Genomic DNA, 26,746 nt, shown 5'->3' on the forward strand with positions numbered 1-26,746 from the left:
AGCTATATGTCCAATTCGAGAACAAACAGTACAAAACACACGATAGGAGTGCCAAGTAGAGGAAAGGTAAAGAAATCGCGTGAATATGTATGCGTCGTTAGAAGACGACAAATTTATATCAAGGCCGTAGCCATGGAGTCAACATTGGGGGGGACCAAATCTTCCAGGGTGTCTGGGGGTCCCAACCCAGAAAAATATCTAAATTTGAAAACTCATTTCCTGCCTAAAATAGAATTTTTTTTTGCAAATATTTACAATAATGTCTAATAGTGTATTGTATTACATTGCTCTGTTTTTACTTTTATACCTTTTCTTGTTTCATTGTATGTAATGGCAGAGATTAGGGATTAATAAAATAATACCATAACCACAATCATATAAACAGAAATATGTGCAATTGATTTATATGAAGACAAGTCCAGATATTGTGGCCAAGGTTTAGCAGATTGTTGTTTTTATTTATATCAATATATTGGGGGGGACATTTTGAGCATATTTGAATATTATAATTACGGCCTTCATTTATATTCACAGGACCCCCCCCGCCCCCAAAAAAACAAGATATGTATCATAGATAACACTGGTTAAACAAAAACTGACATATCCGCCAGATGGCAGTCACGACCAACTCGCTTGCAAGGCCCCACGGCTGCTCCGTCGCTTCCAGCAGACAGAGCTTCGCCCTCTGCACGGAGTCGATTAGAAATGACGTCGCTTCATGTGGACCTTGCTTTCCGTGACTATTTACATCGCATAAATGGTCACGTAAAGCGATACATTTTTTTGACTCAAAGTATTCGTGACTGCAGGAATTTCTATTATCGGGTCTTTCAGGTAAAGTCACGTCGATTATTGTTGTTTTCTTTGAACCGATCTACGTGACTTTACCGAAAGACCCAAGAATAGGATAATTTTTTGTTTGGACCTAATTGGACTCGAACATGGTTCGCGCGCTGTATAACGTTGAAGTCGAAACCCTGTAGCTCAACAGAATCGGAATCTTTATTTGGACTGGAGGAATCCGATGAGCTATGAAGCTCTTTTGCGCAGATGTCCAGTAGGGCCGGGCCAGCAAGTTACAACAGCAAATTTATCAAGATACAGCAGCAGCAAAGTTATCAAGTTAGCAAGATACAGCAGCAAAGTGAACAAGTTAGCAAGAAACAGCAGCAAAGTTATCAAGTTATTAAGATACAACAGCAAATAATTTTTACAAATATCAGAGTGCAAACGAGAGAAAAGGCGAGCAAGTCACGATAATAAATAAGTAATAAAGTAAGTACATATTGCAAAAAAACGTACATTCCTGCCCGTTTTTCAACACTAAATGCAATCTAGGGCAAGGCAGCAAAACGACAACAAAAATGTCCCACAGCCACACCAAGGCAACACGCAGTAGAAAAAAAATGCCCATTTAACCATCGAGACGTGGGTGGTAAGGATCAAATGCACAAATCACACTTGCAAATGTGATTGTATCCAGCACCAATGTTCCGCTTCAGGATCTAATTTTGAAGGAAGATTTACGATGTTAAGGGAGGAAACGAGGCCGTTCCGAAATGTTGGTGCTGCAACAGCAACAGCTTTGTCACCTATTACAATTCTTGTTCTAAACAATGCAGGAGATTAATAGCACCCATTTGTAAAAGTCATGACATTGTTATTGTTATGCACTCTACAGGGAATATCTCGAGGCAATACATTTTCGTTTTTATTTATCAAGGCAAAATGTAAACAGTTCTGGACACGGAGTTCTCTTAAAGCCACTTATGAAACGTTGCATATTTACCATCTCTTTATCTAAATCAGCTCAATCCTCCCGCAAATCACGTGTCTTGCGTGACCACACCCACTCTGAATGCCTCTCCTCGCCCCGCCCCCTGTGAAAACAGGCACTTCTCGGTGCAGCAGCGTCGAGGACTTTATGTAGGCAGCCTCTTCCTCCCTACCCTCTTCTTTCCCGACCCTTTGCTTCCGTTTATCCGTTCCTTTTCAATAATGTTCTTATTTCCCATTATTTCCATTCTCTCAATCATTTCTTGTTCCTTTTTGGATTCCCATACGTAGCATCCTTGACTCTAATGGTGTGCCGAAGGGTGCACATTTGCTATTGTAAAAGCATGAAACGATGTGATTGCAACCCATACATGTCTTTATATATCCACAGACAAGTGTTAATGATAACCCACACCTACGACACTGCGATGATATCATACAAGTATCAATTGCATAAATGAACCTACAGTATAAATATATCAAACATCGTGGTGTTGTTATCATTACATTGTGCAATGTGTAAACCATTCAGGAATACAATCTTCATAATCTGCAGTTAGCTAGACAAAACACGTCTTCATGCATAACGTGCAGACCACATTTGCAGATGGAACTTACTCTATATGCTAATAACGAATGATGTGATATTTTAAAAAGCCATCAAATCAATTATAAATCTACTTGGAGCAAGTAAACCACGGAAGAATACTTTACATGAATATAAAATAAAAGAATCTGCCCGAATGGTGGAGTGGTTGGAGAGTGTATGACTCGATCATAAGGGTTATGAGTTCATATCCCATTGTGGGGGTGACTCAGCCCATCTACCCTCTTATCGGGGGTTGTTGTGTACGTAGTGTATGTACGTTGAACTTCCTTCGCATCGTACGTAATCAGCCATGCTAATCGGAGACGCGGGGAAAGGAATATGATCACCAATCTGGATTTGAAGCTTTCGTGACTGCAGGAATCCATACTCTTTTGTCCTTTCGGTAAAGTCACGTAGGTATAAAATAAAAAAAAATCACGACGTTTCGGGCACAACACAAGCGTCCATCGTCAGGTGGGAAAGCCTGGTCTGCTGCTGATCATCAGGCGTCCCACCTGATGATGGACGCTTGTGTTGCGCCCGAAACGTCGTAATTTGTTTTATACCTACGTGACTTTACCGAAAGAACCAAAGAGTATGATCACCAATGTCAACCCTGTGAGATGTCCACCTTCGCTCACGGCTACCAAAAGAGCCGAGAAACGCCGCGGTGGAGATACTTTGTATGCATGTATGTTGAACCTCTTTCACACCGTACGTAGCCAACCGTGCTAATAGGACGTGTGAGACAAGGAAGACGATCACCATTATCAACCCTGTGAAATGTCCACCGTTGCTCACAGTCACCTAAAGATACGCGGAACGCCCCAGTGGAAACACTTTGTATGTATGCACGCGTGTTTGTTGAACTTCTTTCACGCCATACGTAGCAAACCGGGCAAATCAGAGGTGCACTTTGACCCGAGTACATATATACTGTGCCGTAAATGAAAACCCCAAGGTTTGCACGGTTTGTGTCCTCTTCCAATGGTAATAAAAACAACAATTTGCTAAACCTTGGCCACAATATCTGGACTTGTCTTCATATAAATCAATACATAGATTTATGTTGATATGATTGTGGTCGTGGTTGTACTTTATTAATCCCTAATCTCTGCCATTACATACAATGAAACAAGAAATGGTAAGAAAGTAAAAACAGAGCAATGTAATACAATACACTATTAGACATTATTGTAAAAAAAAGTCCATCCCATATGGTAGTAATTTTTTATATATATTAAGCAGGAAATGAGTTTTCAAATTTAGATATTTTTCGAGGTTGTGACCCTCAGACACCCTGGAAGATTTGCCCCCCCCCTCCAATGTTGACTCCATGGCTACGGCCTTGGTGCGATCACACTGCCCCTATCCTTCCGTGCACGGACAACGTGCTTCACGAGTGTCGGGGCAGGGCAACCCCAGTGGCAGAGTGAGCATCCCAGAAGGCTGGCGAGGCACAGCGCAGAGACGTTGATTTGTGAGAACACAAACCGTGCGCTCTGAGACACACCTTCATGCGTCCCGTGATGGCATTGATACCGCCACTCATTTAAAGTCTGTGTTGACCTAAAGGAAGCCCACACCAGGTTTAAATAGCATTTGGTTAGGAATCGAACAACCGTGCAAGTTGATACGATTGCAGTAGAGTGCGGTGCGATGCTCACCACAGGTACCATATACTTTCACCACAAAGAGGTTTAAGACTTTTTTTTCAGGAAAAAGGTAACGTTCATCATTGTCAGCCATGATCTATCGGTTACCGGAAGAAGGCCTCGCCAAGCCTTCACCATCTCTCACGGCCTCGCAATGCGACGTTCTGTCTAGCACGTGCACACAAACTCATTCCAACACTGCCTCTGCGTAGACACCCTCCGAGTCATGTTTCCCTCTTTTAGCCGTGACTCCGTTATTACTCTCGACTGCCGCCCATTATCCCTTCTTCCGACGTATCCTGCCCATAATCACTTGTATATATTTTTTTTATTCAATACGATGTCCCTGTTCCTCTTTGTAGCTGTCAATGTCATACCATGCACGGACCTCTCCACGCTACTTTGTGGACTTTCAAACTTTTATTCCATTTCACGTCTCCACACCCGTGCGTCTTACCCATTTGCCATAGCTGGTGATATGCAACAAACACGAACGTTGTTCTTTAAGCACATTTTGTACGGCGCTTTTCATGACTACGGTGATTTACATTTTGCAATGGCACCCTGCCCTTGCCTGCCTCTCTATTTCATCGTTTTGATCGTGGTCTGTCTTCAACCGCCCTAGACGTGCACACTCTTGATGTGTTTTCCAGTTTTACAGTTGCCTCCGTCTGACAGATATCTTCAGGCCAGCTGCGGCGGCTATGCACGCATTTTTAATTCAGCACTGCGAAGGGCGAGGCTTGGTGGATCGCACAAATGATGTGAAACTCCCTTCCCGTGGGAGTCGAGGTGGAGCCTTGCCATGGCTCGCCAGGAGAAAGAAGTACAGCAATAATGTGAACTCCACTGGTTCCACCTGTATGGGATAGAGTGTTTCCCCATCCGTCCGCATGTAAACACTCACCAATTGGCCAATAACGCCTTAATATACAGCGGATCGCAGAGCTTGGGGAGAATTTTGACGCCATCTCACCGCGTGGCTGCCTTCCCGCTTGTCTTTGGTTCCTCCTTGCGTCTCTGAGTCACTTTCTCTCTCTTTACAAGAGCGAATTTTACGTTATTATAGTGCCTGGGGCTGCCTGTATTTACCCATTACAGCACTTAATGTTACCATAATACAACAGGAGTTGTACCATTTGCCACTGGTATTACGCCGTGGCCAGGAATTGAACTTAGCGTGCCAGGTATGTAGCGCAGTGTGTACACACGGCAACCACTCGATACATCGATATCAATAAACATGTACTGTACGTTAAACTTCTTCTGTACCTTACGTAGCCAACCGTGTTAATCAGAGGTGGAGGGGAAGGACAACAAACTTAACACAAAAAGCAGTTTAAAAAAATAGTTTGTCAATCTAAATTTTAAAAGTGCATAGGCTCCAGTGGCTTCCTAATATCGCAAGGAAGAGCATTCCAGACGGCCGCAAAAGTGCATCCAAAAACGCGCAGTAACCCGTCTATCCTGTACTGTAAATCGCATTTCCTTCTACAGGGATTCCTCTACTTACGAACGAGTTAGGTTCTAGAGATCTGTCCGTAAATCGATTTGTTCGTAAGTCCAACTTTACTCCTGTCGATTCTAAACATGTTGTACGGCGTGTACACTAAACACGGAGAATGGCTTTAAAAGTTGTATAATCTCCTGTAGATGTAGATGCCACCGGCTCTTCACGTTCTGCAGACGTAGATGCCACCACCGCCATCTATTGCGCGGCGGTTGAACTTACGACTCTCGGTCCAAGCAGGCAACTGGACATACGGAGAGGTTTGTTCGTATCTCTGAAAGTTCGTAAGTCAAATGTTCGTAAGTAGAGGTGTCCCTGTATACAGGTTGCCCAGCTGGCAGTATAACTAGATAGATTGGCAAATGCATTGTGAACCCAGTGCAGTGGGGTTGGTTCACTGTTGCATAAACCGCACGTTCACTCCTGCCGTCGTCGTGAAAAGGCGGACGCAATACGGCAAGATGGGCCTGCCAAGCATAGAGGAGCAGACAAGCAAAAACGGTCTCTTGAAATGCACACGAGTGCTGGCTACTGCACACGCGTAAAAAAAAAAGAATCTGAAAGATGTTCATTCCAGGAAAATAAAAGTGGAACCGTATCTCTTTCCTGGAAGCCTTTCTCATGGAGTTTACTTTTGCTAACTCCTTAGATATGTTCATCGGCGATATTTGATATACATTTATATTTCACTCCGCTGTGTAGGTCCAGCAGAGTGTTTCTATGCCAGAACGCTGGACTCGCAATCCAAAGGTTGCAAGTTCAAATCTCGTGCAGGATCCACTTCGTTCGTACTTCTCGAGAGCTGGCAAAGGAGTCGGATGATTTATGGAAAGGCAACAAACAGAAATCACGCAATGGCTTGTCATACATTAATTTGGAGGTCACGATTTTATCCAAAATTGTATTGGGTTTTTTTGCCAATTGCGTGCGGTGCATGTGTAATGTAGCAACTTGGCGGGAGACGACCTTACGGGTAGCACACTCTTTATTAACACCAACTTATATTACACGGGTGGCTAACTGCAGCCTTAACCCACGGGGTTCCCCTGGCTACACCCACACGGGCTCTTACGCCCCGTAGCTTCTCGGAACCCACCCGGCTGGGGTGTCCGTCTCGACTCTGGGTCCCACAGCCTCGTCCCACATGGACGTCAGACCACGGGTCCCACAGTCTCGCCTCCGAGCCACACAGGGTCCCGGCCCTTACAAGGACAGCGGGACTAGGGGTCTCAGGGCCCTACCTCTTCAACTCCGTCTTCGATCTTCAACTGGTTATCAACTCCCCGAGTGCTCCCGCGCGTCCCCCTTTATAGTCCTCCATGCGGACGTCGCTGAGAGCACCCACCCCAGTTGACCAATCACTGCGCGCTGCCCACGATCCTATTTCCCACCTTGTGTCAGCGCGCACAACCACGCACCCCGCGCCGCCCCGTGATCTATCACTGTCGGCGCGCGTCAACACCACCACTACACATGTATAATATTCCATTGCTACAAGGTTTAATGTGCAGCGTGTACATCACGTGAAAATATAACTTCAAAGTGTATGCACGACCCATTGTCCACGCGCTTCTGCTGGACGAAAGTTTTGCCCAACGCCGCGTCCGGCATGGGGGGTTGTTGGACCGTCCACTCAAAACTCGCTTATTTTCCCGAGCTCACCCCACGACCCCTCGTAACCACCACCGTTACTTTTCCCACTTCATATTCTCATGACATGGCTGTCCCTCATTAATCCCCATTTGTTCAATCCATTCGTCTTCATTTACCGTCCTCAATTTCGCTTTTACCGAATCCACGCATCGCAAATTTTCCTCATCTCCACCATCACACCCATAATGCACCATTGTTAATTATTTGTAAAGCGCCTTACTTAAGGCGCTATATCAATTCCTTCAAGATAAGATTGCCACGCTGGGTCAGTATGAGTGAGTGAAGTGGGCAGGGGAGCCCAGCACTGGCTTAGTTGTCGCTTTCGAATGAGGTGAGCTGAAGCCCAGATTCAAGGTGGCCGGGTTCTGTGCCTGAGGCACTGCACCACCACAACCCCAGGGCCCTGCTTTGGATTCTCACAGGCGCGGTGTGGAGCACAATTCTCGTGAGCATAACGATTTATTTAACATACGAATCGGGTGCACTGTTATGTAACGAGACAACAGCGGTTGTGATTAGGACAGACAGGTCCCTGCCATGGGAATGTGGATTTTCCACCACTGGCTTGTTCCCCATGCTCATTTCAGAATGAAGGCATTTTGACTTGTCTGTTTAACAACGTACATGTTTGACCAAATTAAATGTAACCCTTAACCTTCACGCTTTTTTGTAGATGTTGAATGGGTCATGACCATCAATTGTTTTTTAAACCCAAAGTTTTACTGTCATCTTGGGTAGGGTTTCAGTTCCATAGCCGACGCAGAATCTCAGTGTTGCCGACACTTGTATACCAGTATCGCTCTGGGAAATATCAAATTATAGCATTGGCTTACACAGCATCATTACTTGATCAGCTAATTGGGAGAACAAACTCAATTTGGTTTTCATTAGCCACTAATTTATTGTAATATCCGTAAAGTGAATATGTTTTGATTTATTCCACCGTCTACCGCGGAACTTAACTCGAGCGTTTTGCACGAGTTTTATTTTTTTACGTTTCTGTCACGGTGCCTTGCGATAAATGTGCTCGCATTTAAAGCCACTTCAATCCATGTTGTGATTTATTTCTTTTCCAGAAGCGCCAAAACGTATTGTTAACATGTGTTTATAAATATTTACTTCATATAAAAAAGATAATTCAATCAACTGCGCCGCGAAACGATTTTGTAATTTTTAGAAGTGTGGCATTTTTTTTTGCCGAATTTCACGACAAATTTGTTCTCAACCAAGAGAATGGCGACTGCTTACTTTTGCAAAAAAAAAATAATTTCACAGGGGTCGGGCCTTTTAATGTCCACTTTCCATCAAACGGCACGCGTGTGAACTCATTCCCAACAGTATTAATTATACGTGCCTACCAAGGGAATGCACCCGCCAAATCTGTGCAAATTGACTCCGTGCCGGGGTTAAAGCTGAACCACTCAGCCATAACCAGCCGACCATAAACTTGGAGCGTGTTGGTCATGTTGTTATAGAAGGACAACCCCTTGAGATGGCTCCCAACCCTCCAACTTTTATAATGAGATACAGTATGTCATTCCGGGATGCTTGCAGCTGTGTTGGCAGGCCTCGCCGTATACGAAGAGCGCTCTTGACTAATGCACTGTGTCATTTGTACGTTAAACCAGCAAAGCATGTGCAGTTAAACCATCCGGACTCAACCGTTTAATCGGTTGGGTTTGTGTAACCGTTAACGCGTGTTTTCGCACAATGCGGTGAGAGTACGTCTACTGTATACGCGGTATTTACGTGCTATGAAGATGGGCCCGATGCCTTTAAGGCCACGGTTATATTAACAAATGCGTTATCCAGTGGTGGACTCGACGACCTGAATTCAGTTCCCAGCCACGGCTAACCTTCGTGGGCGAGTGAAACCTGAAGCAGGTTGGGCCCCCCAACTTCACCAACCCGCATTGGCCAGCATAGTGGTTTATTGTCAAACAACCAGGGGGAGGATTTCATTCAGCAGATGGCAACATATTATCCTTATTATTCACGGCAATGCAATGAATAATTTCCATGTCAGGAACTTTTATGAATAGTTAAAAGGCTCTGTACATGTATCTCAGTGTCCGCCGTGGCAGCCCACTTTCCCTGTGGGGTCAATAAATTGAGTACCGCTCTGTGGAACATCAACCCCGGTCATACCATAGACAAATGCCCCCCACTATGGCAATGTGGAACTTCTGCCAGCGGTTCAGTGCTCTTTGGGAAACACTTTGAAATTTGACTTTGCCTTCATATGAAGCCAAAACGATTTTCTTGGCATTGGTGGATAAGCATGCTGCTGAATCCATTCTCATATTGCCACTGACACTGTCTTAAAAAAAAGAGTTATAGCCTCAGCGGCCTTCGTCATCTGTTACACATATCAGCAATATATGTATCTGTTTTATTAACAAATATATTGTTTATAAATATATAATAGGCAAACTAAATTTGCTCCATGGTTATTTCGGTAAAGTCACGTAGAAAGAAAATAAATTAAATAATAAGAGAATACGACGTTTCGATTGCAACACAAGCAACCGTCATCAGGTAAGAATGAATGAGAAAACAAACCTAGTAAACTTAGAAATATAATGCAATGCAACACAGAAAGTCGGCTAACACAACAGTCAACACCCTACCTATAATAGGCAACCACATCACATGAGCCTTTGTTCTGAAATTGCTCTCTACTCTCAATGAGGGCCGTTGCCTAATAGTTTAGCTTATCATATATCTTTGTTTGAGAAATGTAAAATAGGTCCAAATGTCTCTCCACGCTCAAACAAGTGTTAGGCATGGTTGGCAAACCTTGCCTAGCCAATGGCGAGGGCCATCCATAGGGTAACCACTGTGGAACATTCATAAGGCAATGCTCGTGGTGACATTGGTGATGTGTGTTTTTAGCCTATGCTTCTATGTGATAGCCAGAAGTATCATTATTAAACTAATATTTGTTGGTATTTGTACTATCCTTTCATTCTAGATTTGAAGCTTTCGTGACTGCAAGGATTCATATTCTTAGGTTTTTTCGGTAAAGTCACGTAGGTAAAAAATAAAAAATAAAATTAATCAAAGTAAACTAAAAATAAAATAAAAATCACGACGTTTCGGAAACGTCGTGATTTCGGAAACGTCGTGATTTTTATTTCATTTTTATTTACTTTTATTAATTTAAAATTTTTACCTACGTGACTTTACCGAAAAAACCTAAAAATATCATGCTTTCATTATCATGCAGGATACTTTTGATTTGAATACCAAGGCGCAATCCTGAAGACATTTCACGTATCTACACAATCCCGTTGACAAAAGCTTACATCCTATGCTTTGTCCATTTCACTCAAGCTCAATAGAGTGCCAGTTGTCGGAAATCAATAGTGGTAGTCCTCTGACGATAAATATTATTGACACACCGGGCCCTGTGGACATACGGGGAATGTGGAGTTTCCAAAACCAGCTCAGGACAAGCAGAGATGAACACTACCCAATGTTTGTTTAAGCATGGGGCCACTTTGAATATTCGTCGTTGTGATCAAGGCTGTGTTAATAAGCCACGGGTCGACAGCTCATTTAAAACAAACCAGTGAAGTCCATGACCTCGGAACACATACGGAGATGACTGCATGACGCTTGCTTAAGTTACAATTGCCCCTGGCTTTGAACTCCTTACCTGCTTTTGTGGACACTGCCGCTGCTGCTGCTGTGTTGGAGCTGAGAAGACCTGGCCCCACGTCTCCATGCCTCCACCCCCACGAAGCTTCCTCTCTTTGGCCCTCTCTTGAGTTCCCATTGTTCGACATCCTCTCCCGCGCGAGTGCCAGTTACTTGACTCTCCCATGGACTCTGCGTGCGCTGGCGACCTTGAGACTCATCCCAGAAGCTGTCCGCGTGCGGTGCCGCCCATTCACCGGCTCCGCGCGCTCCGTCGCCGGCGTTCGGACCGTCCTCTAGGAGATCGGCAGCAGCAGCAACGGCTGCCTGCCCGGTGTGAGCCTGGCCCTTGCCGTCCCTGCCGTGGAATGTATCTGTGAGGTCTGGATCCGCGCTGCCGCTGCTGTTGACGGGCGCGCCCGTGGGTGAACTTAATGGAGCGACGAAGCGCGCAGGCCACATGGCCATGAGCACGAGTACTCGCAGTAATCCTCTCCAAGGTCGCATTTTCTTGCGAAACGAAGCACACTATTGTTATCGCTGCCGATATTTTCGCTCACAACGCGCATGCCATTTCTTTGTAAAATCTTGTATCGTAATAACAAAAAGTCGCAAATGTACGTGCGGTAATCGGTTGTTTGTTTTTGCAGTATATAATATTTCGCATGAGATCTTGCATGTAAATGGGGAGTAAAAGCTAAAAAATGAAATACCCTATCTATATCATTTTTGTACCACTTGCGCTCCACGCAAAAGTTATTGCAAACGCCTTCAATTTTCAACAATTCCTCGAAGAGACAAATTTCTCATGCGTGCGTTTGGGAATTTTATTGGTTTGTTATTCCTCTTCAAATGTTCTTCAGACCACGGTGCAACTCCTGCCCCACCATTGATCGCCCTTCGCGGAGTGGCCTGGCTTCGTTCATGGTGAAGTTTTTGTTGGTCCGAGCGCACGCTCCGAGGCAAGCCTGCCCAAGCGCGACACGCGCCTCTCCCCGTGTAGCACTCGCAGCCCGTGGAGCCCCCTCTTTGTATAGCGGAGCGGGGGCGTGTGAGCCCGTGTGGTGACGGGAAGTTGCCACGGAATGGGATGGGGGGGTAGGGGGGAGGAGGCGAACGTAGACCCCCTTGAACCCCCCCCACCACCAACCCACCCACCCCGTCCACCCTTCCCCACCACCACCACCAATGCATGCGAAAAGGCTCCAATAGTCCAAACTTACTTCCCCCCACCCAACCTCTCCCCCAAAGCGACCGGCAACTATATACCATCATGATGAAAAATAAGAAAAGGTTTTTACCCGTTTCTGGCAATAAAACAGGAGATGTTAAGATGTGCAAACACCAAGTAGACAGACACATTTTGCAAGGCGTGAAGTCTGCATTAATTAAATGCTTGTGACAAAAAAAAGCATGCAAACAAACGTGTTCTGGTAATCTATTTTGGTGTTTGGGCTTTCTTAACCACCTGTTTATTGCCAGAAAGGGTAAAACCTATTGTTATTTTTCATCATTTTGGATACTGGCAAACAGGTCCTATAGATACCATCATCAACAAAAAGAACAAGAGAATAGCCCATCTGTGAAGTGCATTCAACAATTAAAGCACGTTATGGATATCTCATCTTTTCTTATTTTGGTACCAAGTGTCCCTAAACATTGGATGCGCAAAATGCCAACAATTGTGGTTGGACGTGCTGCAAAGGGGAATTTTTGAGTTGCATAAGATACATAGCCACGTTGTACTATGGACTTTGAGATTTTGCTAAACACAGTGGAGAGTAACTCTTGGCATTCAATAACTCAATATTGATGTTAAATTAATTATTTTTTCTCATTAATGAAGTCTTAAAATGTTATATTATTATTACTATTAGGATGATCCTTTCATTTGCATTCTTGGCCAATTCCTTTTCACTTAGTGTTTTGAAAATGTGATATAAACTTACAGTACCTGGAGAAAACCCCTTGCCATCAAGGGGATAACGCTCAAAGGTCCACACGTATGGGTTGTCTGAACAAAGAGGAAATGTTAAGACATGACAGGAATCCCATTAGCCCTGATACTTTGCTGATAAATTATAAGGCTGATACGTGTTTGCCGAATGCATCCTCGAAAAAAGTACTGCGCATCTTAAAATAAAGACAACTTCCAAGATATGAAGCAGCACATTTGGAAACCATGAAAAAGGAACAGAGTGTGTGCGCATTAAACACGAATCCAGATGCAAAATACATATGTGCACAACCTAGCGTTCTGAAGGCGTCAGTTCTATGGTGCGATTGTTGATTTAAGGCCCCGTGGCAGTAAATCAATGCCCTGATGCTGTATGCATTGGAGTGTATACACAGGGCCCACTTCAGCCTGTCATGGGAGCATTGTTATATTGTCCCCTTTCAATCCCAGCAGGATTCAATGGAAGTAACCGAAGCTGTAATGCATTTAATAATTGCCCTGTCATCGTGTGTATGTATGTATGTGCATTGCTCAATCAGTCAATTTCAACCAGATCACCTCCAATGTGCCCCATTTCATCAGATCTAACAAGCTAAGCAGGTGTTATAGGCTGCTGCTGATGCTGCTTCTGGGTTACACTGTGGGCAGCGGAGACAGCTGTGCAAGAACATCCGTTGTTGTACCGTACTATGCTCCCACATCTGGGATTACCAGGCGTCCACGTGCATGGGCTGTGAGGTGGACAGGATATGGCAGTGCATCAATGCGCGCTTGAACCCATCTGTGTGGTGCTATGAGCGCTATTCCCCCGTAGGGGGTGGCTTTTCTCGTGGTATTCCGCTACCCTCCAACGGAATTAGCCAAACACATCCCAATTCGGGACCCCTAAAATAGCCCTAAACTTTTCTGCATTAAAGGGCATGCTTTATAATTATTACAGTTGCATTTTTTTCTGGCGAAAAATTAGGGAAGTGCTTTTATTTATACTTTCACGTAAAAACTTCCCATAAACCTGGCAGTGTTGTGAATATAACGACACAATGGAACATATTAAACCCTATTGTAGTATGCTATATTTCTGTTCCGTATGCTATTATTGTGTCCTCCAATGGTACAGTAGGGAACTGTTATATTGTTACATAATGCATATTTCCAATGATCTGAATATATATATAGTTGGGAAACCGTATCAACACTTGATAATTGGTTTTTTTACCCTTCTATCTGGCAACAAAACTGACACCTTTTTACAAGGAGTCATGTTTGCATAGACCGCAAAACCTGCAGTCATAATACAAACAAAAGACATAACTCTGATAATGTGCACTGTCCTTGAAGTTGATTGGTCCACACCCGAGACAGCTTTCCTTAGAGCCTAGTCTCACATGGGTTGGACCAGATGACGCCAAAAGGCTAGGCTCTAAGGAAAGCTGTCTCGGGTGTGGACCAATCAACTTCAACTTCAAGGACAGTGCACATTATCAGAATTATGTCTTTTGTTTGTATTATGAATGCAGGTATTGCGGTCTATGCAAATATGACTCCTTGTAAAAAGGTGTCAGTTTTGTTTCCAGAGAGAAGGGTAAAAAAAAACAATTATCATATTTTTACTGGCAAATGAGGTTCCCATAGCGTATCAACACTTATCAAAATATGAAATGTCATTGTGTGCCAATTAAAAGCCTGGGCATTGTTGAGCCGGAAGTAATCTGGACAATCCGTATCGATATGACAGGCAATCAATCTTTCGATAAGATCGCTGCTGTTTCTTTCTTTGAACGTGGTGACGCTTATTTTTTTTTATAAACCGTGAAGAGATGTAATGCTGCATCAGTACTCTGCTGAGATGTGAACTCATCATCTTCTGATTGGGTGTAAAGTGTTGTTTTTGACATTTAATAAAAACAAATTGTAAACAAGTTCTGAATCTCATAACTTAGTGTGTTCATATATATCTAATGTCCGAATCTTGATATTTCTTTATCCGGGAGTAATCTGATGAGCTATGAAGCTATTTTCAAACAGAAGTCCAGTCGAGGCAGGTCAAAACGCTACAACAACAAACGATACAAAACCCGCTGGAGTGAAAAGTATAGGAAAGGTAAACAAATCCCTACAAAAAAACAAACACATTCCTGCGGAGGGAGCTGGTAGGAACGTTGGGTTGCTCGGTCAATGGCCAGAGTCAACGGCGGCGTGGTTTATTCCGCAAATATGACCGACCGTGAGGGCGGGCACAAGCTGGCGTGAGTAGGTTAAACGTTGAGTTTTATAAGGGCACCACGGGGTGACCAGCCCCTCCCCACCCAGCCCCTCCCCACCCAGCCCCTGCCTGCACGACGGACGGACGGACACAATAATACCCTGTGGGCTGGTGTAACCAGGAGGTTTCTACCAGTAATATACCTACATAAAGTACTATATAAGCACAAATTGCACAACAATAACCTGTCAATTTTCAATACTATATATGTAAAACCACTGTAATACCATTACAGTTTAATTGTCATTCAATGGCAAATCAATAACATTTGGAGTGCATTGATCTCGTCACCAGCACCACATTCAGCGGGATTTCTGATAAGAATCGGTAACTCAACTTGTGTCAGAGCAGAAAAAACTCTTTCCACCAATATTGTGCAGGAAACACAGCGCAACCTTGCCTCTCTGCCACCTTTGGCTATCGCAGGATTGTGCAAGAATATGCACAGCAGTGGCAACCTCATCTTAACATGCAAATAATGCTGGAATTCCTGTTTTACTATTAAAATACATGTATCTGCTTATATGTGTCACAATCATCCGGCAGTTACAATATATCTGTTTTCTGACAGTTAGTAGGTTTTTGTTCTTATGAAGATCAACACAACGTCAATTTAGACCAACACAAGAATCCGGTCCTCAATTCGTGGCATTAAATGTGTGTTGATACGAAAGGGTTAAATGCAGCGGGGATATCATATCTGGGTTTTTTTCCATATTGTAATCAGGTATCCCCTTAATGATGAAAATACCAGAACGTTGTGCGAGTGATTTTCCCAAAGTCCCTTGGGCACACACACTCACACTCACGCAGCAACCTCGTAGTTTGTTCTTCATCTCTGAGATCCCCCTCTCTGTCAACTTCTTTGAGGGAGCGTGGAACCCAATTGTAAGACAAGATCATGCTCTTCTCTCACGTTTGGACTGCACTGGGACATTCCACGGGAACATGTTCGGTGTGAACGACCGTCATGACTTTTCCCTTTAATGGATTTGTTGGAATTTGGAGAGGCGCGGAGCGGGCTAGACAAAGAGCAGGCATTTTGTGTTCCTGCCATCACAAAGAGGGTGCACATTAAAATGTTTTAAACATTCAGACGGTTATTCTAAACCGCTCCATTCATCACTTGACACACGTGTATATATATTGTGTGTGTATGAGTATTATGCCCTGCGATGTTTAAGTCTAACAATTAGAATCCAACAATATGCTGCGCAAGAGTGCCTTCCCAGAAATTCACAACGTTTTGGCAATTAATGTGGAGCAGCTGTTCAAACCCACACCAACAGAGGGCACTGTAGTGTGCTGGTGGGTTTCTCCCTTCGCCTTCGTGATAGAAATTCACTTGCCAGCATATCAAAATATAAGTGTAGGTTTAACCCTTTCTGGCAATAAAACGGGGGGTCTTAAGATGTTAAAACGCCGAACAGAAACATTTTGCAAGGAATCATGTCTGTATTAACCACATATACTTGTGGTGAACATGCAAACAAAACACATGCTCTGCTCTTCACCTTTTGGTGTCATCTGGTCTAACACTGTTTGAGACGAGGCTCTAAAGAAAGCTGTCTCTGGTGTGGACCAATCAGTTAAAAAAACAATGCATAGAGCATAGTTTTTGTTTGCATGTTCACCACAATTATATGTGGTGAATGCAGACTGCATGATTCATTGCAAAATGTTTCTGTTTGCTGTTTTAACATCTTAACCCAACTGTTTTATTGCCAGAAAGGGTAAAACCAATACTTATATCCCTTTATCTTCTATGCTCAAACAAGCATTTCTATTCTTGTGGCAGGGGCCAGTTTATCCATAAAGCGGTCACTTTTGAATCCCTGCCCAGTATTACTCACTTTATCGACCCCCATAGAGATGATGTGCAGAGTTAGCCCCCCGGGGCAGCGATTTAAACTTGTAACTAGACCTGAGGCGAAGAGTCAATCAGGTCCTGACTAACCGACTACACATTATAATCGAGCATTTTTTGTTTGTGGTCAATCACTCAATCACTTGCAGCGCAGGTCATTTACTGCACCATGTCAACAGGTTATTTGCCGTTCATGTCATATTTGCCCCCCCCCCACCCTCTCTACTCTTGGCCCCCCCCCCCCTCATCTATATAACCCCCTGTTACTAGCAGCTCTGTTTCTTGCTGTGGTTGTCCCACCTGATGAAGGATGCTTGTGTTGTGTCCGAAACGTCGTGATTTAATTTATTTTTTACTTTTACCTACGTGACTTTACCGAAAGAACCAAAGAGTATAATCACTCGAACCCCATTCAAGTTGGCGGTGACCCCCACATCCTGCCTCCTGAAGGTGGGAAACCCCCCACAAGCCACACGCCGAGCGTGAGGCGTCAGGTTCTTTCACTATCAAGCGGATACCTGAAATAATAATCCCAAACAAAGTTGAAAGTCGTTTCTTTGAAACGGCTTTTTTTGCGTTTCGTTTGTTGTCCTTTCCCCGCATCTCCAATTAGCACGGTTGGCTACGTACGGTGCGAAACAAGTTCATCATACAGACACACACATGTCTGATGCCAATCACATCATAAAATCCCGGGAATTATCTCCCATCCAGTGGCAGATGTGGGGAGCAGAGGTGAGACTTTTTATTTAAACTCCAGTATTTTTCACGAATCGCATCTGGAACTCTACACGGCAGCATCAAGAAAGTGAGAAAGAAAGCGATGAGATAAAGTGACGAGGTAAAGTGATGAGCGACAAAGTGATGAGATACATAGACGCGTTATTATGATAATGTTCACGTATTTAGTAACTTATTCACGAATTTATTTAGCGCAATTCATTAGAAAATATAGGTTTTCGAATGCCAGTATCATTATCCACGAAATTTGCTATTCGTGAGCATCTTCCGAACGTATCCCTTGCGAAGGACGAGGGAATACTTTATATTCGTCTTGTCCGGATAGTCGAGACATCGGAGTGATAAATGAGCGCAGTACGTAATCAATGACTTCAATAATTGGATATCCCAGCTCTACTCTGGAGCGAATCATCTAAGTTAACACTCAATCTTCATTCAACAAACTGCCCAAATGAAAGTATTACTTCAGCTAACAACTTGGAACCCTTGTGATGAATGTTACAATGATAGTAAATCAAAGAGATGTGTGTAATTGCTGAATGAAAAAAAACATAATTTATCACGTGGTGGCTTTCCAGCTGCGTTCAGTTACATTTGTTGACTTAAATAAATGTTCAACAAACCTTTAACTTCATTGGTTATAGTCCGCAAGGTGAGGCCTGTGAAACCACTGCCGTATTCATACAAACAGTAAACATTTCTGAGGCTTTGCTATACATTTATTCAATGAAATGTCTCGTCCGATATTTTCTCCGTATGACTCCTGCCGTTGTTATATCAGGTGACAATGTCTTGTGCAAGTCCTTACAGACATTCAATTGACACCCCAGAAAGCCCTGCAACGTTGGCTAGCCAAAGATTTTGCTCGGGTGGAGGGTGCTTGGATCGGGCACGGTGACACTCAGCTGTGATCTGCTACGTTGGAAGCAAGGGTTAATGGGTCCGGATAAATATGTGAAACTCTCAAATCCACTGCGCCATGGGATGGCAGTACAGCGAGTGGGTTTGATCAGTAAACGTGCAACGTTGTTGGCATGCGGATGGAAACGTTGGAACCAACTGTTCCGTATTTCATGGGTGGACGGTGGAGTGTCGTACACCTACATGGGTTCTCTCTCACTCTCTCTGCATGGGTGCTTCAGTTTTTAACACAACATGCATTTGGGCAAACATCCCAGTGCGCGAGAACCCTGCTGAAAAAGTCTTGCGACTCAACATGCATTGGTCGTGTGTTTGGATAAAGCGACACCGTTGACTTCCATTGTGTTCTCGGACCGTGAATCTCCGAAGCCGAGTCAATAATGGCACAAGGGTTAATAACGGTGCACGTACAGTATTGTACACAACGAGGAAGGATGCTGCTGACGTGCTGCAATGGGGCTTTGTAATCCAGTGGTCCCCCCAGGGTTCGATCTTGCCGCGTGTAAATTTCAATGAACAAAGTTTATTAACCCCCCCCCCCATTCACCAACACTATCGGCAGTATCAGTGGGTACACCGAAGATCGAAGAGATCGAATGTGGTGGGTTATTTATGGGCGCCACGGTGGCGAGATGTTAACTACCTCGCCTGGTATATAGGAGGTCGTGGGTTCGACCCTGACGCTTGCTGTATGTTTGAGGTTTGCATGTTCTCTCTCACCGTGATCGCGTGGAGTCTTCTCCGAGTCCTCCGGAGTTTTCCTCGACATTTAGAAACATGCGTGGAGAGTAATTTGTCTGCTAGACATTTGCACATGACAAGCCACTTCTATGAGCTATCATTTGTGGGCAGCTTGCTTCTGAAAAATAGCTACATAGCTCAAGTGGCCTTACCTGGTAAATAAAAAAAAGTTTAGTTTTGGTAGAGTGTGAGAATCTCCCACCTCTTACAAGCAATCTGGCCAGTGTGGAAGAGTAGGCCAAGCACCCTCTAGAGTGGCCCTGTTGAGCTCCCTCCTGTGTGAAGCCCTTCAGCCAACAGTGGCGTGAAAAATACCTTGTATGTACCTTCATGAGCAATGAGGTGCTCATATGAGGAAGTACAGCAAGGAGGTTGCTTTTCAACTCTGTGCTGTTTCACTGTTCTTCCCCTGTATGTCAGGGTTGGCTTTTTTCTTCTTCAAGGCACTCCAGTTTCCTTCCACATGCAAAAATATACAATATGGATTAAGCCAAATACCCCGAAATAAAAGCTCTGGAAATTATGGACTTTTAAGACTCAGAAGTGAGGCTTTTATGGCCAAAACAAATAAACTATTATTGTTATGAATACAGTCTGATGCAGTCATCTCTTTTCAGCGTTAATTAAGGCAGCTGTTATATTCGACTGATAAGCTATAGACTGGCAATGCGCACATCTACATAACAATGATTTGTATTTATGCCACGTACACAGTAATTTAAACTGCATGAATCTCAAGCAGCTGTGTGAAATCACAGGGCATGAACATCACGGGAAGAGTCCCAACGTTGAAGCTACTCTATGTATATTGTTGTAGCAATGTGCGATTGAAGCTCTTCACAGAGAAGAAGAGAGCCCTTGGAAGGGTCCTGAGGTTACTCTTAAATAATGGATACAGAGAATTATTTAAAGCTTAAAAGATACATCAAACTTTTATGCAACACGCATGCGAACAGAATAATTGTATTTAAAACAGATCATTCTGCAGATGGGGGCTCTGCGGAGTCTTCAAAGGGATGACATGTGCTCAGCACCAGGGGGTGTAGACAGTGTGCATGAAGTATCGTGGCCAAGGCATTCAAGTAGTACGCTCGAGACTCACAGGGCCTCACTGAGTACCTTCGATGGGCATTCGTCCAGCTCACATGTGTGTTTATAGACAAGACCAACGGTATATGGACACGAGAACACACGCATATATATGCATTTGGGGTGAGACGATGCAACAGTTGACTTCATATGATACTTCAGCTTACGAAACATGCATCGCATCATGAAACGATTAATGTCTTTGTTTGCTTGCGTTTCATGGAATGCGACTACTTAGATGGGCGACCACTTTGCACGCCAGGCTGATACAGCACGCCAGTTTAACACGTCGTAGGCTTTCACGACGAATATTATTCACAATGCTGGGTTTGTGTTGATGAGATCACGTAAATATAAATGTGTGGTAAAGCCACCACTACCCGACACAGCCAATTAGTACGGGTTGTCACGTAAACAAAATGTGGCAATTGGTTCCTAGTTCAGCACACCGGTCGTCTCCAATACACCGGTGGGCTGAACGAGTAACTAATTGGCGCGTTTTGCTGACGCGACAAACCTCACTGATTGCCTGCGTCGGTTGGTGGTTGGGTTTACGACACATTAACATTTGGATGTATTGCCGGTACACCGGTATAAGAAAAGCACATTTTCAGTATTGATTATATTATCTATTTCCCCGCTCTTCACAACCCCGGTCGTACAATCTTGCGGGGTGATTGGTGGTGCTTCATCAAAATGAGTTCCCGTGATGTCGCAGCAGTCGGGAAGACGAACGTTTACGAACAGCTGAACACGAAGCTTCACGGTCTGTTGCCGTAATAACAGCACCCAGCCCTGATGACAATCGGCTGGCTCCGTGGTTCAAAAGGCAACGATTTGACTCCTCGTGCCCAAGACCTGGTTCGCTCGGTTCCTCGATTCATTTCCGGAATCAAATTCTTGGCACACGGTGGCAACGGCAGACTTATGAGCAATGCCGGTTTATCCTAATAGCAAAAGTAGCTGCATATGCCTCAGGACCCGCACTTTCAAGGGCCCCGCGCTAAATGCTTTCAAGCTATCAATTCCGGTCCAGTGATTCTGCACTTGCTCTATTACTATAGTACTATACTGTCTTCAACTTTAACGAACAACCGGGTAAATTTCGATTTAAAGCTTTCGTGACTGCAGGGATTCATCTTCTTGGTTCTTTCGGTAAAGTCACGTAGAATGTAAATAATAAAATAATAAAAATAAAACATAATAAAATAATTTTCACGAGGTTTCGGCCACAACGCAAGCAGCCGTCCTCAGGTGAAGAACAGGTCTGTCGAGAAGACAGTCTGAATGACAACCCCAGGCTTGGAGCGTCTTTTTTAAGCTGGGTTGGAGGGGGGGAGAGAGCGCCTTGACAAAATAATTTGCATATCAAGAGGCATTTAGCATATTTATGGGAAATGCAGATATGCGATTCGTACTACTTGTGAAATGCGTAGGAGGTTTGGCGAGGGGTTTAAAGTCATTATGCCCGTGCATTATGCAGGATTAGCAGCATCAAAAGAAGGCGGTAGGGGTAGCATTAATAAAGAGAAAGAATGTTAATAGTATGTATCTGCAGTAACTAAACCACCACGTAAACAACTAAAGTATAAACTACATAGTATCATCAGTATACTTAATATACTCTTCAATAAGCTGAGCTACTAACAGTAAGTAATACATTACAATTCTACGTCGCAAAAAATATAATATGCTTCCAGCTAAACTTTATTCTCTTACATCACACGGGTATACTCCATACTATATACTGCCATAGACAAACCCAACATTAAATGATATACTGTATTATTATAATACACCACTCTATACCTTATACATTGTAATATTACACTATGTATTATTCTACCTACCCTACTGTATATCACACTGCTGTATATTCACTATACAATTACGATACTATATATTACTTTTTACATTGTATAAAACATTACAATTGTATACTATTTATTATTATACAATCAGCTATACACTATACCATTGACCGTCGCGTGAAAGATACTAAGAGGAAGCAACGAAATATGTCAATGGGAGAGTGGTGATAGGAAACTTGCAGCGGAGCAAAGAATCCATTCCCTGCGGATAATACAAGATATATAGTCAATGCCAGTGAGTGGACTGCGGTCTGAAAGTCACTGTAAACCTGAACACAATCAGTTAAGATCCGAAATGGTTTATTACGTCCTTCCAATGATTGCTGAGCCAGAATCCATCGTCTCGGTTGAAATTGTCTCTGTGTTTGTATATGTGGATCGCCTCATGAACGAATCTCTCATGGTAGCCAGATGGCTTGCAGAGAACCTCTGTCTTGGAAAAGTCAATATCATGTGAGCCCACTGAATTGTAACAGTGATCTGCCACGGCTGAGGTGTTTGTCCTACCGTGTTTCAAGTCTGCTTTATGTTCACGGATGCGGTCCGAGACATGTCGTTTGGTTTCTCCAATGTAACTGCTACCACAGAGGCAACTTAGTTTGTAGATGCCAGGGTACTGTATGTCTGGAACCACATCTTTTACAGATGGGACCAGATCACGGATTTTATGTACTGTGTTGAATCGGACCTGGATCTTGTGTTTTATCAGGATTTTGGAGATCTTTTTTTTGTGACCCCAGCAATGTAGGGTAAGGTGATGGTTTTGAAAGGCTCCTCAACAGGATCCTTCTCGATGCTTGGAGTGATGGCTTTGCGGATTGTATAGTCGGAGTAACCATTAGCCTTAAGAGCTTGGCGTACGTGTTTGAGTTCACTAGCCATGTGTTCCTGGTTGGGAGATGCATTGGGCTCTATGGTATAGAGTCTTGATGAGGAAATTCTTCTGGGATGGATGGTGGTGGGAATCTGGTTTTAGGTAAGCATCCGTATGGGTTTACGACACATTAACATTTGGATGTATTGCCGGTACACCAGTATAAGAAAAGCACATTTTCAGTATTGATTATATTATCTATTTCCCCGCTCTTCACAACCTCAGTCGTACAATCTTGCGGGGTGATTGGTGGTGCTTCATCAAAATGAGTTCCCGTGATGTCGCAGCAGTCGGGAAGACGAACGTTTACGAACAGCTGAACACGAAGCTTCACGGTCTGTTGCCGTAATAACAGCACCCAGCCCTGATGACAATCGGCTGGCTCCGTGGTCCAAAAGGCAACGATTTGACTCCTCGAGTCCTAGACCTGTTTCGCTCGGTTCCTCGATTCATTTCCGGAATCAAATTCTTGGCACACGGTGGCAACGGCAGACTTATGAGCAGTGCCGGATTTTCCTAGTAGCAAAAGTAGCTGCATATGGCTCAGGACCCGCACTTTCAAGGGCCCGTGCTAAATGCTTTCAAGCTGTCAATTCCGGTTCAGTGATTCTGCACTTGCTCTATTACTATAGTACTATACTGTCTTCAACTTTAACGAACGATCGGGTGTTTAATGTGATCGATTTGTCGTATTAGCTGGTTGTATAGCAAATGAAAAAAAACAATTACTTAACTATGCAAGTAAAAAAATGTGTGTTTTAATATTTACGTGTTTTTATTTTATTTAGGGACCCTTTATAACATTTGCTACAGGCACCGCACTAGCTTTATCTGGCACTGCCACCTATATGTCCATTTACTCATACTAACCCAAAACCACGTATTTTGTGAATGACACAGCACTTGTGCATTCACAATGGGGTGCAGTGTCACCCTGCCAGCCACTAGAGGCGCTAGCATTCACCGCAATACCTTTGTAGTGACATATGGTCACGTTAATCATTGGAAGGACGTTATTAAACAGTTTAAGTCATAACTGGCTGTGATGTTTCCATCCTACCTTCCGATGTTGGTAGTTATTTTCGACTCCCTGGTTTTACATTAACAGGTTAAATTTCTCACACTAACACAGCCGCCGTCGCTCGTGTCCTCTATGTGGCGGCGGCGGCTCTGCGATCTTACATTGACTTGCTAATCTCTCACAATACAATGGCCACCTCCTCGCCTTCGTCGTCGTGGAGGTAGCTCTCCGATCTTACATTGACATGCAAAATTCTCACTTTAACATCACTAGCCCCGCCCACTTCGTTTATGACCCTTGGGCTACACCCATTTCAAACCTTTAAAACAGCCTGCCTCAGCAGCTTTCCGGCTTTTTTTCTCCTGATGACGATTGATTGTGTTGCGATCGAAACGTAGTTTTTTGTTGTTTTTGTTATTTTCTTTGAAAATATCTACGTGACTTTACCGAAAGACCCAAAAATAAGTGTTCAAGTTGTTTTTTACGCTGTTAATGAATAGTGTTGTCTCCAAGTTAAGTGTGCGCCTCAATCGAACCCATTACACTTTATAAAAATAATCTAATCGTAACCCTGAGCTGCGGCTATTCATAACATCCCCACCACGGAGAAGTGCGCATTGTATCACCCCTCGTATTTATGCGCTGTGTAAACCAATACACACCCAAGGTTGGTAGCCCGCTCGACTCACCATGACCAATCTGGAGTCATTAAAATCATTTTTTTTAGTACACTCACTCAATTTAATAACCATTGCTACAGTCTATATTATAGACTGCCCGTACACTCACCAAGCTTAAAAACCAGGCTACAGTCTACATTATAGTCTGCCAGTACACTCACCGAGGTTAAGAACCAGGCTACAGTCGATATTATAGACTGGCAGTACCCACACCCAGAATAATAACCATTGCTACAGTCTACATTATAGTCTGCCAGAACACTCACCAAGCTTAAAAACCAGGCTACAGTCTACATTATAGACTGCCAGTACACTTACTCCGATTAAGAACCAGGCAACAGCATACATTAGTGGGTTTTTATTTTATTTTTGTCACTTTATTTTTAGTATTATTTTTCTATCTACGTGACTTTGCCGAAAGAACCAAAGAATATCATTAAAAACACTTTCTGGAAAGTGAAAAATCGATAGCCTTATGGAGAGTTTGCACCCCCCACCTCTACCATGGGAATGTGGAATTTCCGCTACTAGCTCAGAGCTGCCAGTGTAAATGAGCACTGCCCCATGCTCATTCGAGTATAGGGACACTTGGAATATGTGTAACTCCAGCGTATGTATTTATTGTACATCCCTACTAGGAGAAGGGAAATATTATTTGTTTCTATGCGGTGGCATTTTATGAATTGATCCCATTATCTTGGAGGTGGGTTTTGTGTGTATACACAAACACAGTTATCATCACAAACATTAGACGCCCACCTGCGAAGCAATGACTTGCTAATGTTAGTAAGCAGTCATCAGACTCAGAATATTTATTTATCCTAGAGAATTCCGATGAGCTATGAAGCTCTTTTTCACAGATGTCCAGTCGGGACGGGTGAGAAAGTTACAACAAATAATACAGGAACACGATAGGAGTGCAAAGTATAGAAAAGTTAAGCAAATCAGGAAAAATAAATACTTAAAAGAGATCAAGTATATAAGTTTAAACTGCATAAGTATTCCTGTAGTGACGTAAATGGTGTCACTAGGGTGTTCGTGCCAGCTACTGTTACAGGAATGCAACTGTGCGTCTGGAGCCTCTCTATAGCATCAGAGTAAGTGCGGCACGTCAGCCAGCCTTCGGAGGCATAGTACTGGTGGTGGCCTGAGAGAGAGGGCAAGGGAGGACGTGGTAGCCTGAGAGGGTCACGTGATGCTCGGTCGGGATCCTTCGGGAAAGGTCTCGAAGGGGGCGTGGCCGAAGGTGGAGCGAGGCCACGCCCAGGAGCATCAAGGGGCGGTACCGGGCGTGTTCTGGGCTCGTCTGTGGAATCAAGCCTGGGTCCCGCGTCTCGTCGTCTCCGGGTCTTCGTCTCGAGTTAACTCGATACTCACGTATTTAGCCACATCACCTACTATAGAACCCGAGTTACGTTCAGTGTTACCCGCTAGGGAAGCTGTTAAATAAAAGTGTTGCCTCCCAGTCCAGAGTGTGTGGCTCCGTCTTGAACACTACATACCAATTCCCCTGCTTGGGCAAGAAAGCAAAACAACAGCAAAAACAGTAGCAGACCACACCAAGGTCTCAATACAATTGCACATTATATTTGAACAATGGGTGGGTGAGGGCAGAGTTTTGGAAATGTTTGAGCGAAGAGGTTCTCCACCCGGGGTATCTACAGTACTCATAGAGGCTATAGCTTGCCACCAGCCACATTTACAAATGCGATTCGTAAATTTGATCCTTACCTTTGTATCTATAGTTCAACGCTAATGTGCCACTTTATTGAGAGACTACTGCTGTGTGGTGTTAGCTTGGTTTGGTCTGGGACTGTTTTGTTGTGGGTTTTTTCTGCCTTGCTCAAGCTTGATAAATCGGACTTTTATAAATAAGTTATTTATATTTAGTAACGT

The 26,746-nt window shown here is 43.7% G+C and overlaps 1 protein-coding gene across 1 annotated transcript in view; it reads right to left on the reverse strand.

Moving 5' to 3' along the window:
* Positions 1-11,838, reverse strand: part of LOC144724425 (multimerin-1-like) — a 30,000-nt gene extending 18,162 nt beyond the window's left edge. Inside the window, exon 1 of the mRNA XM_078603540.1 lies at positions 10,845-11,838. Within this exon, the coding sequence (XP_078459666.1) occupies positions 10,845-11,332 (488 nt within the window). The 5' untranslated portion in view covers positions 11,333-11,838. The remainder of the gene's footprint in view (positions 1-10,844) is intronic.
* Positions 11,839-26,746: the final 14,908 nt, after the last annotated feature.

Source organism: Lampetra planeri, chromosome 20, assembly GCF_965212315.1.
Source record: "Lampetra planeri chromosome 20, kcLamPlan1.2.h2, whole genome shotgun sequence".
NCBI classification, from domain to species: domain Eukaryota; kingdom Metazoa; phylum Chordata; class Hyperoartia; order Petromyzontiformes; family Petromyzontidae; genus Lampetra; species Lampetra planeri.